Source organism: Nyctibius grandis, chromosome 12 (assembly GCF_013368605.1).
Source record: "Nyctibius grandis isolate bNycGra1 chromosome 12, bNycGra1.pri, whole genome shotgun sequence".
Classification (NCBI taxonomy): Eukaryota; Metazoa; Chordata; class Aves; order Nyctibiiformes; family Nyctibiidae; genus Nyctibius; species Nyctibius grandis.
The window spans coordinates 8,983,269-9,001,045 of record NC_090669.1 but is presented as its reverse complement, the minus strand read 5'-3'; the positions used below and the strand labels follow the sequence as shown (position 1 = coordinate 9,001,045).

General features: G+C 41.2%; 1 protein-coding gene across 3 annotated transcripts in view; it reads left to right on the top strand.

The window, feature by feature from the left end:
- The window catches only part of LONP2 (lon peptidase 2, peroxisomal), a 44,692-nt gene that overhangs the window by 23,516 nt on the left and 3,399 nt on the right, over nt 1–17,777 (top strand). For all 3 annotated transcript variants that reach the window (XM_068411095.1, XM_068411093.1, XM_068411092.1), the window contains 3 exons: nt 13,060–13,202; nt 15,966–16,173; nt 17,521–17,711. In XM_068411095.1, the coding sequence (XP_068267196.1) occupies nt 13,060–13,202; nt 15,966–16,173; nt 17,521–17,711 (542 nt within the window). The remainder of the gene's footprint in view (nt 1–13,059; nt 13,203–15,965; nt 16,174–17,520; nt 17,712–17,777) is intronic.

Here is a 17,777-nt window from a genome sequence, read left to right as displayed (position 1 = left end):
TTATTCTAAGTCTCTTGGGGCTTTGGTAACTTGTCAACTTCAGTAAGTCTGTTCTCGTTTCCCATGTATACAGACAATAGTGATTTATCATTCCCAGTCATCCAACAGACTGAATGAGAACTAAACATAAAATTCTCAAACAGCAAAAACACTCAGGTAACTGCTTCACCAGTAAAGGCAGACCTCTTTCTAGTCTTGAAATAGAAGGGGGAAGGAAGAAGTCAGGCCTATAATCCAGTTCACGTGCAACATGCAACTGGTGACTGCTCCCTTTTTCATCCCCAAATTAATGTTCTCTTTAATAGAAATGAACATCCATACTGTGGTGAAACAGACCATGCAGAGCGTAGACGGTTGTGCTTTTATTCCAGCCACTTGCTGGTGGAGGATCTCACTGTACGCAGCAGTTTTCTGTTGAAGGCTTTAAGAGTGCTCATTGCAGCACTGTATGTCAGCAGGAGCCCTAAGTTCAAGGTAGATGAAAAATGTGAAAGGACAGAATCTGAAACTGAAGTTGAACTTCTAAAATGTGGATAGTTCTTAGTCTCAATAAAATTTAGCAAATAAGGGTGTGGGTGTTTTGTTTGTTTGTTAAAGACTGCAATGAGTCCAGTTGACGCTTTCTGACAAGAAAGACTGCCACTCTGTCGGAGAACAACTGTGTGCCAGAGGACACTGGAAAGCAACAACTGCAGAACAGCTGCTTACTTTTGCTCCAGAATACTCAGAAAGTTAAAATACTGAACAGACCCCTGTCGGTTTGATGTTGTGAAAGATTCCACAACTAAGCGGCTGTGGAAAAAACCTTTAACATCTGTACAGCTAGAATAGTTCTGGACTGGTTTGAAGGAGGACAAATAAGGAGGCTCATTATCTGTCCCCTTAAAATAAGGCAGCTTACAAGTCTGAATAGTGCCCCCCACCCCTCCTTTCAGAGAGTAAATCCTGGGGGAGGAAATATAACTGGTATTTGTACAAAGGGTGGTATTAATGAGTATATGGAGAAGACTTTTATGCATAGTCAAAACTTTTGTAATTTATCTCTGGAAATCTGTTTGATGATCTTTCAGCTTTGCCTTGCCTTTTTTTCCTAATTCAGTATTTCCCTTCTGAAAATTAAATCATCTTTTACCTTGTTGAGTTTTCGAAGATCACTGTAATGTCTGCAGGAACTATAAGAAGACTGAATTTGGTCTACAAATTAGTGTTTGCTTAAGTGGATTCAGCTCAGTTTTCTCTGAATGTTTGGCTTAAAGAAAGTGAACTCTCACAGTAGTAGTGGCTGTGCACGTGTGAGTGACTGCAGTTTAAATTGTCCCACCTACATTAAATGGAAGAGCTTCTAAGACATATTTATTAATGTTTTCCGTTTGTGTTACGTGCATCTTGTCTACCTTCTCTCCTCTGTGCTGGATTTTTCTGAAGTCAAACACTGAGTTTGTCAATACTTCAGTGATACCTGAACTTGCTCTTGAACCAGAACACTGAGCCTTGGGGCTGTGGTGGCCAGGCTTACTAGCATCAAGCAATATCAGGTGTCTTTGCTACTGTCACTTTGATAGTAATTTTGACAAGTCGTATTTTTAAAGTATTTCTTTGCACTGAAGGGTAGCTGTGTCTAAAATGTGCTTAAAAGGTCTAAAGCGATTGCTGAATAGAAGTGTCATTCTGCTCTTCAAGCCTTTGGATAAAATAAACGAAAAGTAGGTTCAGAGCACAACTCCTGGTACTATAAGAAGAAATATTTTACTATTAAAGCAAAGAACAAAAAGGAACTGTATTAGACATCTCAACCCAGTGAGAGAGGTATTTACAATGTTAAAATTAGCACTGTACTTGCAACTTAGGTATTTACACTGTTAAAATTATACACTGTTAAAATTAGTACTGGACTTGCAACTTACCAAAGCTAAGTGAAAACAGCAAGCTAAGTGCTTCAAAAGAGGGCAAAACGCTAGCATTTTTGGTTGACACACAATTTGGAGTAAGTCCAGAAGAAATGAGCTGTGAAGATTTGCCTTTGTACTTCTGGGATTGAAACTGTCCATAAGAAAAGCTGTATTAATAAAAGGGAGTCCAAGGGACAGGTGACTGTGTAGTTAAACTTTGGTATTATGAAGACATGTATAGAATGGTGCAGTCTGCAAAATGTGTTTTATTTTGTACTAATAATGTGCTTATACCCTGCTGTATTTTTAGGAGAATATGTCACTTGTCTGGAGTGTAAGAGAGTAGGACACTTTTAAAAAATATTTTTGTTTAGTTTTCATTCAGTCTTTTGGATACAACCAAGTATTTAAAACAAAACTTGGAAATATCCCCAAATACTTGCAAGTTGATGCAAATAACAGGATTTGTAGCCTAAGTTTATTTCTTTGGAATTGTTTTTTTCCGGTTGCTTATTGGACATTTGTGCAGTTGTGCAGAGTGATGATGAATTTTTATTTCATATAATGAATGACTCTGGAAGAATAGTTAATCAAGTTGTTGTCTCTTAATAGTTTCACTTAGAACTATTTCTTGATTTTTTTTTTTCTTTATCTGTATAAAAAGACATAATTCAATTTTGCTTTACACATTCGTCAGTTACTGTTGTGGGATTGAGACTCTACAGTTAGTGCATTCGTATGTCATGAGTTGTGAATGTGAGAGAGCAAGCTGCAGGCTTGCCTTGTAGATTCTAACTTGCTAAAGCATAATTTTTATATGATTCGTAGCATATCAGAATAGTAACATGGAGCCTATTGTGTTTATTCAGCTGAGTGCCTTCTGGCTTGTGGGTCTGCAGTAAAAGTTGAAAGACACGAGGTGGTAGAACCGCAAAATTTCCATCGTTACATTGATTACCTCAGATTATTAACTCAAAGTGGAGCATCTGTTTTCAAGGCTTTGTAAACATCAGGCTTTTGACACTGTTTGATAGTCAGCTCTAAAAATGGAGGATACCTGCCATAGCAGAACTGATGCTAGGAGATATGCTGTCAGGCCGTGTTTAGCACTTTCCAAAATGCATGACTGAAATACACTGGCAGCTTTGTATTGCCTTCCTTGCTCCTTTGACTCCTGAGCTTTATGAGGAAGTTGGCAAGTAGAGGAGTGTTAGTTTGCGTCAGTCGTTGAATTTGTACAGTGAACTTCAGCAAAAGCAAATGGAGTAATTTTTCAGAGCTCTCCAGGGAGTCATTCTTGTGTACAGTAACGCTATCTGATATTTTACTGAAACACTATCTAAGATTTGTGAGATACTCATCTAGTCTTTGAGACTAGAAGAAATTCTAGGAGTGAGGAAAATATGTGAAGCTCGCCTTCCTATTTTAGTGCAACTGTGTTGAGAATACAACACAGCAACTGTGCACTAAGGCATCGTATTATGATACAACAGTTGAAACTCAGAGTGAAAAATGATTTGCCTAATTCAGACTTGAAAGGAGGTTTAGGACAGGTAATATTTAATAACTAAAAGTGATTAAATGAAGGTTCTATCAATGTTGAAACCAAGGCTTTGAAAATACTTAAATATTTCTGTAACTCAGTAACACAGTACAGTTTGTTCTACTCCTTGTGGATGAAACAACACTTGGTTTTGAGTTTAAATGCAAGTTTGAAGTGGTCAACGTGAACTGAAATACGTAGTCTTTGCTCTTCCTCCCTCAACTTAGGCATAATGCATTTTATTCATAAAACTTTATTATGCATGACTGGGGGGGGGGTTGCTTGTTTTTAGTATGTATGAGGGCCTTAATACAGCTGGGGTAACATCACTGCTCTTGCAGAAAGTGACCTGTTCTATGTTCTAGCCAGAACTCAGCACTTAGAGCAGCACGGGATCTCCCATAGCACTGGGAAGCCAGTTTGTGAAATCTGATCAGCATAAATCCCACGGTGGTATGACTGTAAGCACTCAAGTTTGAGCTCAGCTGTGCCGGCACTAGTATGCTTGTCAGTTCTGCAGACTGTAATATGTGGTTCTTTCAAAAAATTGCTTGGAATGTCTTTTCCGTTTAGGCCAAACAGGCATAAATGTTGTGAAAAGTTGGTTTATCTACAAACTATTTTTTTACCATGTTAATTTATCTAAATATTCCTGCATGAAAGCCTCAAATTGAAGTGCCTCAAGTACACATTGTTGTTCTAGATCAGAATTGATGGAATGTAATTATTTTGTGAAAAGAGAGATTTTCTGATCCTGTGGGGAAAAATGCACATAGCATTTAAGTATACAAATAAGTATTAATAGGATTGGGGTCCCAGGAAGGAGTTCCTTTCCAAAAGAAAATCGTTTGGAAGTAACACTTCACAAGTATGTAGTGCATAAGATTTAAGTTGGACAATGGAAAGTTGCTTTTAAGATGTAGTTTCATGTTATGCCTGGCTTTGAATGTGGACTGTTGTCAACAAGGGCAATCCCACCCTTTCCTACCTAAATGTAGTTTTGTGGAGTTTGTTAGTTTGGAGAGGCTAAAAGAATTCTGTGTCTCTCTGTCGTGTGCTGAAGCATCTGCTAGTAAAGCAGCTGAGAAAAAAGAACATGCTACTTTCCCTTTAATTGCCCACAAACTTGAAACCTTTTCTTTTACACATATATTCTTTCTTATCCCTCTTCATAGCAGTTCAGCAAATCAGAATATGTTAAAAGTTGTTTAAAAAATTTACATTTCTATTATATCCTTCTATTTTGGCTAGAAATCTCTGGGTTTAAGACTTATGTATTACTAGTGCTTAATTTAAATATTTTTTATGAGGAGCTGAGAAATTGCTATATGTTGAGGAAGTTTTAGGCTCTTTTAGTCGTTCATTTCCATTATATCTCTAGAAGAAAGTAGGAGTCTTAAATTCTTAAATCTTTGTGCCATGGAATTCCTTTTTAGATTCAATCCTGAATGATGTATAGTAGTTCATTGTCAGTATGTTTTCCTAGGAGTCCATTTTCTCACAAACCCAGTATTTACATGCAAGATTTTGTGTTGTTTTGGGAACTTGCAAAGGCAGATTCTTGAGGAACATTGTCGTGATCTTTGCGTAGTAGCTGCAGATTCTGCTCTGAAAGTTTTACAAACATCATAATCTTTTTTTAGTTCGTTTTTTTTTGGGGTTTTTGTTTTTGTTTTTGTTTTTGAGGAGGAGTGTTTGTTGTGGTGGGGTTTTTTTTTCTTAGTTTTTCTGATTTTTAAATGTTAAAACAACTTAGTACCATGCTGCTTTTGTTTAGGCAGTAATGTTATGGCAGATCAGCAGGTGGTTCCTCCAGTGCAGTGTGGAGCTCTGTTAAGGGCACTTCTTTGACTTTTTAGCTTATTTCTCCAACTTAACTCAAAATGTAAGATGATTAAGCTGTTGGCCTAACCAAAAGTTCTGTTTCTGGAAACTTGAATTTAACTGTCCTGTTTTAGATAAATATGTTATTTAATTTGTACTATGGTTGGTTGCTATTCATCTGGGATAGGTAGGGAACATGTATTTGTCATCATTAATGGCAATTGTAATTACTTGCATTGTTATAATAGATTCATCATAGTCAACACTTCTATAAAGGTGATGAAAGATGTTTTTTCCTTCAAAGAAAATGTTACTGTTTGTAATTGTATTTTGGAACATCACTGTATGCTTTTATAGAAAATTAGATAATGTCAGAATTTAGGTTAATATTTTTTAGAGAAAGTCAGGAGTTTGTTATTGTTACAGATTATAAAATGGTGTCTACTAATTAGATTATATAAACTCAAAGAAAGAGTTTCTGATTCTTTTAATAGAGCAGGTGGCCTCAAAAATTACCTACTGATTTGTTTATGAGACGTCTGTCTCCTTCAGCTGTGTACATAGAACTAGGTGAAATAAGAGCGAGCAGAAATGGAAAATTGTGTTTGTTAGGCAGTAAAATCTTGGTACAGAACAAAAGCAGTTGTGATTCAGTTGTTTTTAAACTCAGTTTTGTTTTAAAATATGAATTGTCATATCAAATTACTCAGGTTTTGAAGATCTGTAGTGTTGAAATTGCATTCTGAGTTGCAAGAATAGCATGCAGGGTTATGTTTCCTAAACTTGCTATTATTTATGTGTTTCAATTTTTTATGTACAGAAATAGTAGCTCAGCACAAATATAGAGACATGCTGGAACAACAGGAGGGTCATCTGACTAAGGCAGTGTTTACAGTAAAGGAATGGGATTTATGCATGGAGCAATGAGCCGTTCAATGGAAAGATTAGTGGCCGTTGGATAATAACTATTAGGTTTGAGTCCTGAATGAAAGCTGAGTTGGTGTTATTATGGTCATAGTGATGTAGAATGTTTTCTTTGATACTGTATGAAAGCATTAGTGAGACTTGCACTGCAACAAAATTAACTGTAAAAAGGCCTTTATATATCAGGATTAAGAAAAGGATAGTTAGTGTCTTGTGAAAGGAGACATTCTCTCTTCAGCCATTCTGAGAATTACTTTTGCAGCACAGAACACCTCTTAATGTTACATTAAATAGATTAGATCAGTGATTTGTGTTTTTCTATAATTGTTTAAATTCCCGGATCTTCAATTATTGTGCATGCATTCATATGCAAAGGAAGACAGTTTCTTCTTTGAAAGTAAAAAGGAATTCAAAGAAAGGAAGCAACTGCGGGTAATTTCCCAAAATATGGTGCAGAAGTCTTGAAGCTCAGTATGCATTCCTGCATAATGTAGACTATCGCTTTAAATGTATCTTAGGCTTGTGTTTTTGGGGTGGGAAGAAATATCTTCACTCTATGTGTACAGTACTTTTCTCAGTGGCAGCCTCAGGGCAGGGAGGCACTGCCATAAAACTGCTGGAGAACCTTAGAAACATCTGGATTGTTCAAGTATTTTTCATTTCTCTGATACATGTTTCACTAAAATATTGCTTAGGGCTCTCGAGAAAATGGTAATGAGTGTTTTTGCATCTGGATCAAATTCTAGGGGGAAGTGACTCCCTGCTTACATTCTCCTTCTGTATACAGTCGCTTAAGTAAATGTGCAGTGTAGGCCTAGTACAAATGATGTTTAAGTTCTTGAGCTTATTCATGCAAACAACCGGCTGTGTAGTCTGGCTTAAAACAATTTTGAGGCTTTGATATTTATATGGTCCCCATTATCACAGAATCACAGAATCACAGAATGTTAGGGATTGGAAGGGACCTCGAAAGATCATCTAGTCCAATCCCCCTGCCGGGGCAGGATTGCCTAGACCATATCACACAGGAACGCGTCCAGGCGGGTTTTGAATGTCTCCAGAGAAGGAGACTCCACAACCTCTCTGGGCAGCCTGTTCCAGTGTTCAGTCACCCTTACAGTAAAGAAGTTTTTCCTCAAATTTAAGTGGAACCTCCTGTGCTCCAGCTTGCACCCATTGCCCCTTGTCCTGTCAAGGGATGTCACTGAGAAGAGCCTGGCTCCATCCTCTTGACACTTGCCCTTTACATATTTATAAACATTAATGAGGTCACCCCTCAGTCTCCTCTTCTCTAAGCTAAAGAGACCCAGCTCCCTCAGCCTCTCCTCATAAGGGAGATGTTCCACCCCCTTAATCATCTTCGTGGCTCTGCGCTGGACTCTCTCTAGCAGTTCCCTGTCCTTCTTGAACTGAGGGGCCCAGAACTGGACACAATATTCCAGATGCGGCCTCACCAGGGCAGAGTAGAGGGGGAGGAGAACCTCTCTCGACCTGCTAACCACACCCCTTCTAATACACCCCAGGATGCCATTGGCCTTCTTGGCCACCAGGGCACACTGCTGGCTCATGGTCATCCTGTTGTCCACTAGGACCCCCAGGTCCCTTTCCCCTACACTGCTCTCCAACAGGTCTGTCCCCAACTTGTACTGGTACATGGGGTTGTTCTTGCCCATATGCAGGACTCTACACTTGCCCTTGTTATATTTCATTAAATTTCTCCCCGCCCAACTCTCCAGCCTGTCCAGGTCTCTCTGAATGGCTGTGCAGCCTTCCGGCATCTCAGCCACTCCTCCCAGTTTTGTGTCATCAGCGAACTTGCTGACAGCGCACTCTAATCCCTCATCCAAGTCATTAATGAATATATTGAATAGAACTGGTCCCAGAACCGACCCTTGCGGAACTCCGCTAGACACAGACCTCCAACTGGACTCTGTCCCGCTGACCACTACTCTCTGGCTTCTTTCCTTCAGCCAGTTCACAATCCACCTCACTACCCGATCATCCAGACCACACTTCCTCAGTTTAGCTGCGAGGATGCTGTGGGAGACGGTGTCAAACGCTTTACTGAAATCGAGATAGACCACATCCACAGCTTTACCATCATCTATCCACCGGGTAACATCCTCATAAAAGGCTATCAAGTTGGTTGAGCAAGACTTCCCGTTGGTGAAGCCATGTTGACTGCCCCTAATGATCCCCCTATCCTTGATGTGCCTAGAGACAGCACCAAGAACAAGTTGCTCCATCACCTTTCCGGGGATGGAGGTGAGGCTGACCGGTCTATAGTTACCCGGGTCCTCCTTCCTGCCCTTTTTGAAGACTGGAGTGACATTCGCTTTCCTCCAGTCCTCAGGCACCTCTCCTGTTGCCCATGACTTAGCAAAGATGATGGAGAGTGGCCTAGCAATGACTTCCGCCAGCTCCCTCAGCACCCGCGGGTGCATCCCATCAGGGCCCATGGATTTATGGACGTCCAGGTTGCTTAATTGGTCCCTGACCCAGCCCTCATCAACCAAGACAGATTCCTCCTCTATCCTGACTTCTTCTGAGGCCGCAGGGGTCCAGGACTCCTCAGGACAGCCTCCAACAGTATAGACAGAGGCAAAGAAGGCATTCAGTAACTCCGCCTTCTTTTTATCCTCTGTCTCCAGGACCCCCACCTCATTCATCAGTGGGCCTACATTGCCTCTAGTGTTGGCTTTACCTGCAATGTATTTGAAGAAGCCCTTTCTGTTGTCCTTGACCTCTTTTGCAAGGTTTAATTCCAAGGAGGCCTTAGCTTTCCTAGTTGCCTCCCTACATCCTCTGACAACAGACTTATATTCCTCCCAAGTGGCCAGTCCCTCCTTCCACGATCTGTACACCCTCTTCTTCCACTTGAGTTTGCCCAGCAGTTCCCTGTTCAACCATGCAGGTCTCCTGGTACCCTTCCTTGACTTCCTACCTGTTGGGATGCTCTGATCTTGAGCTCGGAAGACGCAGTCCTTGAACGCTAACCAACTATCTTGGGCCCCCTTACCTTCTAGTACCCTGTCCCATGGGATTTCCCCTAGCAATTGCCTGAAAAGGCCAAAGTTGGCCCTCCTGAAGTTCAGGGTTGCGATTCTGCTAGCTATTCTGTTCCTGCCACATGAGATCCTGAACTCTACCATCTCATGGTCGCTACAACCAAGGCTGCCCTCAACCTTCACCTCTTCCACCAGACCCTCCTTGTTAGTAAGGATCAGATCCAGCAGCGCTCCTCTCCTAGTTGGCTCATCCACCATTTGCATCAGAAAGTTATCATCAATGCACTGGAGGAACCTCCTGGACTGAGGATGGCTGGCTGAGTAGGCCTCCCAGCAAATATCAGGGTAGTTGAAATCCCCCACAACCACCAGGCCCTGTAATTGAGAGACTGCTCTCAGCTGCCTGTAGAAGGCCTCATCACCGTCCTCATCCTGATCTGGTGGCCTGTAATAGACACCCACAACAGTATCACCCCTGCCAGCCTGCCCCTTAATTCGCACCCACAAACTCTCAACTCGCTCCTGATCTGCCTCTGGACAGAACTCAATACATTCTAGCTGCTCACTCACATAAAGAGCAACTCCACCACCTCTCCTTAGCGGCCTGTCTTTCCTGAACAGGACATAGCCACCCATGACCACATTCCAGTCATGCGAGGCGTCCCACCAAGTCTCTGTAATTGCCACTAGATCATAGCCCCCCGACCGAACACGGATTTCTAACTCCTCCTGCTTATTCCCCATGCTGCGTGCATTGGTGTACAGGCATTTCAGGGAGCAAGCTGGGCACACCGATTTCATCCCAGATTCACCCCCTGATTTCACCCCAGGGGGATGGGGGGCCTCCTGGTCTACCTCAACACTAGAGCATTGCCCCAGTGGTGCAAGCCCAGCTACCACCCCATCCCCCTTCGAATCTAGTTTAAAGCTCTCCGAATGAGCCCTGCTAATTCCTGTCCCAGAACCCTTTTGCCCCTACGACATAAACCTTTCCCATGTATTACTGTCACGCCTGTTGTCTTATAAAACCAGCCATTATCAAAGAACCCAAAGCCCTGCCTGTAGCACCAGTCTCGTAGCCAGGCATTAATAGAGAGGATCCTACTATTCCATCCCACGTCATCACCTGAAAATGGAAGGAGGGAGGAGAAAACAACTTGTGCCCCAGACTCTTTCACCAACCGTCCTAGGGCCTTGTAGTCTTTCTTCATCCCCCTCAGACTACGGGATGCAGCTTCTTCCCCACCTGTCTGGAAGATCAGCAGGGGGTAGTAGTCTGTGGCCTTCACCAGGTTGGGGAGTTGCCTGGTGATATCCCTGATTCGGGCTCCAGGCAGGCTGCAGACCTCCCTGTGATGGGGGTCAGCTCTGCATATTGGGCCCCCAGATCCCTTTAGGAAGGAGTCTCCAACCACTAAAACTCTTCTCTTCTTCCTTGTGGAGGAGGTAGCTATACGCCCGTCAGGTTTTTCTGACTGTGGTGGGACCTCTGATATAGGTTGCCTCTCCACCACATCCCCATTGGACCGGCTGCATTCCACTAGGGCTTCATATCTATTGCTCAGAGGCACCTGTGGAGGCAAGGTAGGCAAGGAGGGCACTCGCCTTTTGCCACGGCCATAGACTTGTCTCCACTCACTCCTCCCCTCTAGGTTACTGTTTTCCACCTGAGAGGGGCAGAGTACAGTGGTCCCTCGATCCTGGGAGCTCTCTGGCAGGTACTCCCATTTTTGTTGCAGGGAGGGCAGAGCCTGGCTCCACCAGTCTATCTCCATTTCAGCCTCCCGAATGCTCCTAAGCCTTTCTACTTCAGCTTGAAGCCTTTCAACCTGGTTTTGCAGCTGTGCCGCTCGGCCAAGCAGATCATCTACTTGCTCACAGCGCACACAGCCCCCTGACACCACAGAGACGGTGTAGCATTCCCTGCAGCCCGCAACCTGCACCATCGCCTCCTTCCGTGGGAGCTCTGTCTGGGTTCCCACATCCATTTTGGTCTTCTTCCACCGGGTAGATACCATTGTTCTTCCACTGAGCTGGGAAATACCTGTTGGTGCCACCCCTGGTTCACAGCTCCTTGGCTCTTCCTCGCCTTATGCACTGGGAGGGAGTCAGTGCCCTCCCCAACGAGTTGCAAACAACTGCAGCCTCTCCTGCCCTGGGACACACCCAGTCACTGCTGACTCACCCAGGCACTGCTGAGTCTCCCTCACCCTCTGCCGCCTGGGCAGGGACTAGTCCCTGCCCTCCAGGAGCACTTAGTTCACTTTATTATACATTATTATCACTTTATACTTTATTATAAATATTATACTTTATATATTATATTATACTTTATTATCACAGTGAATTATAGTTCACTTTTGTAGAGAAAACAGAAAATTTAAGGAAATCGTGCTAAGGAAACAATTGTATAGGTAAGAAATAACAATCATACTATAAATGGAGGAAGGAAAGAGCACACTTTGGAATCCATAGTTATTGCTTTAATTATGTGGTCTCTTCTTGATGAAGCTTGAGTATATTGCATTCAAAAGGGGCAGGCTAATTGGGTTTTGTAGCCCTTCCTGAAGAGTATATCACACCTGTAGGTATTTCTGAAAATGCCTAATAATTTGATCTTTGAGGAATTTTTTGCTGCCTGTCGTTATTGGTCAAGACACCTTAGAAATATCCAACCAAGAAAAGAGCAGAGCCCTGTGTAAGTATAATATTTCAAGACAAAAGCCATAGATGAAGTTGTTATACTGAAATTGTTTGAGGTATTTCTACTGAGCAAAGACTGTATATGCTGTGTTCTGAACTGGTTGTTGGACAAATGAGGGACATCAATTTTGCTAATTAACCTGATCTAGTGAAAGATGTCCCTGAGTATGGCAGGGGGGATGGACTAGATGATCTGTAAAGGTCCCTTCCAACCCAAACCATTCTATGAGTAAAGCCATAATAGTCATAAAAGACAAAAATCAAAGTAAAAAGTGTAAAGTCAGAATATGTGCTGCATCGGCTGCAACAACGGTGGGCTGTGCTATGTTGGGGTAGTGGTTCCATCTGACAGCCTGGAAGGCAGCGGCACCCGGGGCTGGATGAGTTAGGCTTCCAGCGGAGCTCATTTCCCTGTGATCTACATGTAGCAGCTTCTCCTGCGCCTGGTCAGCTGGCGTTGAGGGTATGTATGCGAGGACTGAGGTGTGGAGAGACGAAGGCAGAGTTACAGAGCAGGAAGTTACGCTGTCCTTGTTGGGTACTGTGAAATGCAATGTTACTGAATGTAATGCAGGCTAGCTGTAAGTAATGCAGCCATGTGGCAAAGCACTGTATGTACATGTGGCCCAAACGCTCCTACTTTATTTGAAAGAACTTAATTATTAGTGTCAGAAGTTAAGCATTTAAATCCTTGCAGAAAGAGACCACAGAGAGCAGTTGTAAACGTACATAAGAACAGTAGTTACTGCACTTCCGGTATTTCCACATTCAGCTCCATATTCTATATTACATGTCATTAAACAGTATCATCTCCTACGCATACTGTTTTTATGCACAAATCTGATGAAAAGTTCAAAGTCCTGAATGGACTTAATGTGTTTTGCTATTTGACTTAGTTTAAAATGCATTTAAGCGAGCTGCAGCTCTATCAGTGCTCTAGATTTAATATTATCTTTGCTGAACACTTAGAACATGTTTAGGGTTAATTATTAAATTTGATGCCATATTATCTTTAATCTTACAAGATCTTTGTGAAAGATGGTTTAAGCCTCTTTCATGAACTTTCTGAGCATTTCTTTGAATATTTTCTTTTTCTCTGTCATGATTTTTTTAATTCCTGTGTCAAGAAAGACTGCTACAAATCCTAAATTAGGTTTTCTTCTTTTAGATTGCAAAGAGCATGTCACAGAAGACGCAAAACCAGAATCCATCAGTGACACAGCTGACCTGGCTCTGCCACCTGAAATGCCAATTTTAATTGATTTCCACGCTTTAAAAGATATCCTGGGGCCACCCATGTATGAAACAGAGGTAACATCCATATTTGTTTCTGTTCGCTGTTTCTTTCTGATTTGACTAGCTGTCTATTTTATTGCTATTGACTGAGTTTATACAATATTAACTTTTTTAAAAATGTATTAGTAACAGAACTGTGTTTCTTTGTGTTCCACAAAGTGTTTTTTCACCCAAAGAAGTTATTGTTTTATTTTGTTTTAATTCAGGGTACATAAATAACATAATGGCATGACTTTTCTGCAGCAGTGCTTAAGAATGTGGTGTTGTTTTTTCAGTTTACAACAACTTTGCTTTTGTTTGGGGAATGTTTGGTGGTCTTGGGAAAGAAGCCAAAAGTAGAACCCAGGAATCCTGTCTCTGAGGCAGCTGTGTTAAGGACTGTACCTCCTTAAAGCCAGTCAGCATTTTTGGGTATTAAAACCACTTCAGTTTGCACCAGAAGTTCTCAGACATTCTTTAGATTAATGTGACTCTTAGCTATTAAAAATGTTTTATGATCAGTCAGGCACCGCCAGCTTCCTAGTACCAGCTCTGTTCCTCAGTAGGCATATTCCAGATTTTTTTCTTTTCCCCCATCTGTATTTTGCTACGTTCTATGAAAATGCCTTCAACTAAAGTAGTTTATTAGTTTGGGATTCTCTTTTCACCATTTACATTGCAGTTATTCTCTGCTTTACTTCAGGTCCAGGTGAACTGACCGAGTGTAAGTAATATATATAACTGACAGGAAAGCAGTTGCTGATGGAGCGCTAATTTTTTCTGTCTTTATGCTGGAGAAAAGATCAGTAAACCAGTTAGTTACGGAGAAAATAGAAATGAAGCGAAAACTTCCAGAAGAGACAAAATTCAAACTTTTAAGAACTTTCTGGTGATAATTCTTCTCTCCTAGATGAGAGAACCAGACTCCAGTGGGATTTGGAGGATAAAAAGGGGACAAGATGTGCAAGGGAAGCAGGAGAAAAGGAATGATTGTTAAGGAATGAGTCAGTTTTTAGACCTGAAGTTTTTGGATGTGAAGAATTTATCATGGAAGAGATGCTTAATGAAGAGACAGAAATGAGGAAACAAGTTGAAAGAGGACAGCACTATTGATTGTGTTAGAGGATGATGATGGCAGCAGTGGAAGTTGGGGGGGAATGGGAGGCAAGGAAGATCAAGTGATCAATAGACCAGAAGCTTACGCGTCTCTTGGCTGAGTTTTTTCACGTTGGTCATTTGTGTTCTGATTTATTGCTTTTTACTTTCAGAAATTAGAAGAGATTGCTCTTTAGGCAAATGACTTTATCGTAAGCAACTTAAAGTTCATTCATTCCATCCCTCAGAAGCCGCTATGCCCAATAATAAAATCACAGAAGACAGTTTAAGGCCATTTTAATTAAGAAGGTAGTGTGGATATACTTTAGCTTGATTTGGAATTACTGTAGCCATCAGACCATTTTTAATACTCCTATGGAAATTTTTACTAGTCTGTCTATCTTTTTTCTCACTACCTGACTTAGAAACAATTACTGAAAAATAGCATGTGGGTTTTAATAACTCCTATTTTAGTGAATTTCCCAACTAATCTGTTATTCCTTTGAATTTTCTCAAGTGCCCCCAAGATTCTTTCAAATGAAGAGTATAGCTCCTGTCTCAATGACAGGCATTTCAGATTGGCTACTGGTGTGTTTTCTGGTTTTGCAGTCTGCAGTGTATCTCTCTCCTTTCTACGTCTAGCCTTTAAAGCTTCACCTTTGACCTGCATTTTGCCATTTATAATTAGTTGAAATAAAGACACAATGGAGGCAGCCACCATGTCAGTACTTGGGTGAGACTGAGCAAATAGAACTGCAAACATGACATGACTTAATTGATCTGTTGTCTTTCATTTTAAGGTATTCCCTAAGTGATTCATCTTTCCTCTTTTCAGTGCATTGCTTGTCTATTTGCTGCAGAGGTCTCCCAGCAGAAAGGCATGACAGAATACTCAGCTCATACTTGTAGGATTAATTCATTTCTCACAAATAATCTTATGTGTCATCCTACAGGATAAATGTTGGAATAAATCACATAGTAAGGCTTTGGAAGAAGAATCTTGACAGTAGTTATAAGGTGTAAAAGATTTAATGAAATGTTTCAGCACAGCATGCTTTTGGGGGAAAGGGTTTATAATGTACCCAGAGTGTTTATAATGAAGTATTTCTCTTTTGACTTGGATTTTAGTGGGTTTTTGTTTTTCTCTTTTCATTCAACCCTTAATTCTGCTCAGTTAACAAAACATTATTGGCACCACAGGAAGACCTCTCGGTCTGTATCCTCATAATGTGAGTGAAGTTGAAGTGACAGATGCTCTATGTCAGTGAAATTACCTATTCTAGGAGAGGAAAGTGCAGATGCCATAACAGAATAGCTCTATTTTATGGGACATACACAATTCTAATTAAGGAAGAAATCAGATTATCTTTTAGAAGCAAAACCTGTACAAAGCACAGGTTTAGATAAGCATTTTTATCTAAGATATATCAGTCTTGTGGTGATATTTCTGGGAAATCCTCCTCCCTTAAAGGGAAGCTGCTGTTGCATACTTTGCCACATACAGCTTCTATTCTGTAACTAATGTTTACACAGGAGGCAGAATTACTGCTGCATTAAAAAAAAAAAAAAAAAGACACCAGACACTTGGGCTTAAGTTCTGTGTTTTAATGGGTACAGTTGCTTTGAGGGCAACTATCACATTGGTTTTGCAATAGTTTTGTTACAGCTGTTTCCTAAACTCTTTCCTGTGTTATTTTCCTTCAGGTGTCGCAACGCTTAAGTCAGCCCGGAGTAGCCATAGGCTTGGCTTGGACTCCCTTAGGGGGAGAGATCATGTTTGTAGAAGCCAGTCGCATGGATGGAGAAGGTCAGCTTACGCTGACTGGTCAACTCGGGGATGTTATGAAGGAGTCGGCGCACCTTGCGATTAGCTGGTTGCGCAGCAATGCGAAGAGATACCAGCTAACCAACGGTAGGTGGGGAAAAAGTGACACACAGTGCATAGCTGTATTGCATCAGAGAGACCGTATGCATACCCTGGCATCTTATTGCAGGGATGCACAAAGGGCAGCATTAATGCTGCATGGAAATTAAGTGTCCTTAACATTGGTATTTTTCAATAATTCAGTAGATTGTAGCATTGCTGAGTAACAGCAGAAGTTACTCGTACTCATTGAGGAGTATTAAGTGTTGCCTTAACAGAGAAAGGGTTTTCTAGCAATCTGTGCTACACTGAAGATTAAATCAGCTCTAAAGTTCCTTTTTTGTAGTTCTTTGTCTGATTTCTGCCAAGCTGAGGTGTTAGCGGCCTGACAAACATCTCAGTCTGGGCAGAACGTGAGTTGTCACTGTAGATTCTTCCACACTGGCCAATCTCTCCCTGCAACAACGTCGCAGGCTGTGGAGAGCCTCTGTGCCAAGGTGCTTCTCCTTAGATGTAAAAACAAGTAAGAGGCGGTGTCTGACACAACTAAGCTGTCCAGCAGTGCTTTTGTGATGGGACATAGATACTGAAGTCTGTAGTTCTCCTCTAAAATTAAGACACAGTTTCTGTTAAAAGTAGGTTTGCATAGTCTAAGTTTTAATATTTTGAGAATTAGTTGGGTTTATATGGCAGCTGTTGAAGTGCAGCGTAACAGGACTTCAGCCAAGAAACTTTTAACTCTTGGGTTTTTGTTTGAACCTCCCAAAAAGTTCTGGAAATGGGCTTTCTAGTTTGATCATCTGCTGAATAGTCAAATAATTGTCCAGTATCTGTCATCATTTATGGAATTTTAGACAGGTTAAAAAAACTCAATTGAATTCATGTATGAAATGCTGCTGGCATTAACTGTATACATGTTTACCTCCCTAGTTTACACTGTTATGTCCTACAGGTTACGTAAGGTGAAAAGATGTAAATGAGAGACTTACTTTATAATACTGTGGTTAATGCTGGGTTTCTGTGGAATGCTGATTTTGTCCTATATTCTCTGAAAATTGACAGTTATGGTTCAGGACATAAAATACCTAAAAATTCTATGTAGGAATTCCTTGGTTTCTACATTAATCCCTACTCTGAATTTCCCAACACATGCAAATGCCAAGCTTATTGGTTAACTTGTTATGGTTTTGTCTAGGAATCTGGATGTAGGAAAGCTTGTTGGGGGTTTCTTTTTGTTTGTTTTCCTAGGGCCTCTGCACTATAGTGGGTTTTTTTCTGCCTACTGTTAACAAATAGTGCTAAGACTTTTAGTTCTCTGGTGGGCTTTTGAAATAAAGACGAAGCACAAAATGGGTTTAGATTTTTCACATTCAAACCATTCTTTTTTTCCTTAAGCTTCTGGAAGTTTTGATCTCCTTGACAACACTGACATCCATCTGCACTTCCCAGCTGGAGCTGTCACAAAAGATGGACCATCTGCTGGTGTTACCATAGTAACCTGCCTTGCTTCACTCTTCAGTGGGCGGCTGGTGTGTTCAGATGTAGCCATGACAGGAGAAATTACACTAAGAGGCCTTGTTCTTCCGGTAAGCATCATTTGAGAAAAGAGCTAAGTTGTATTAATTCTCCATATTCTGGATATAAAATCTGTT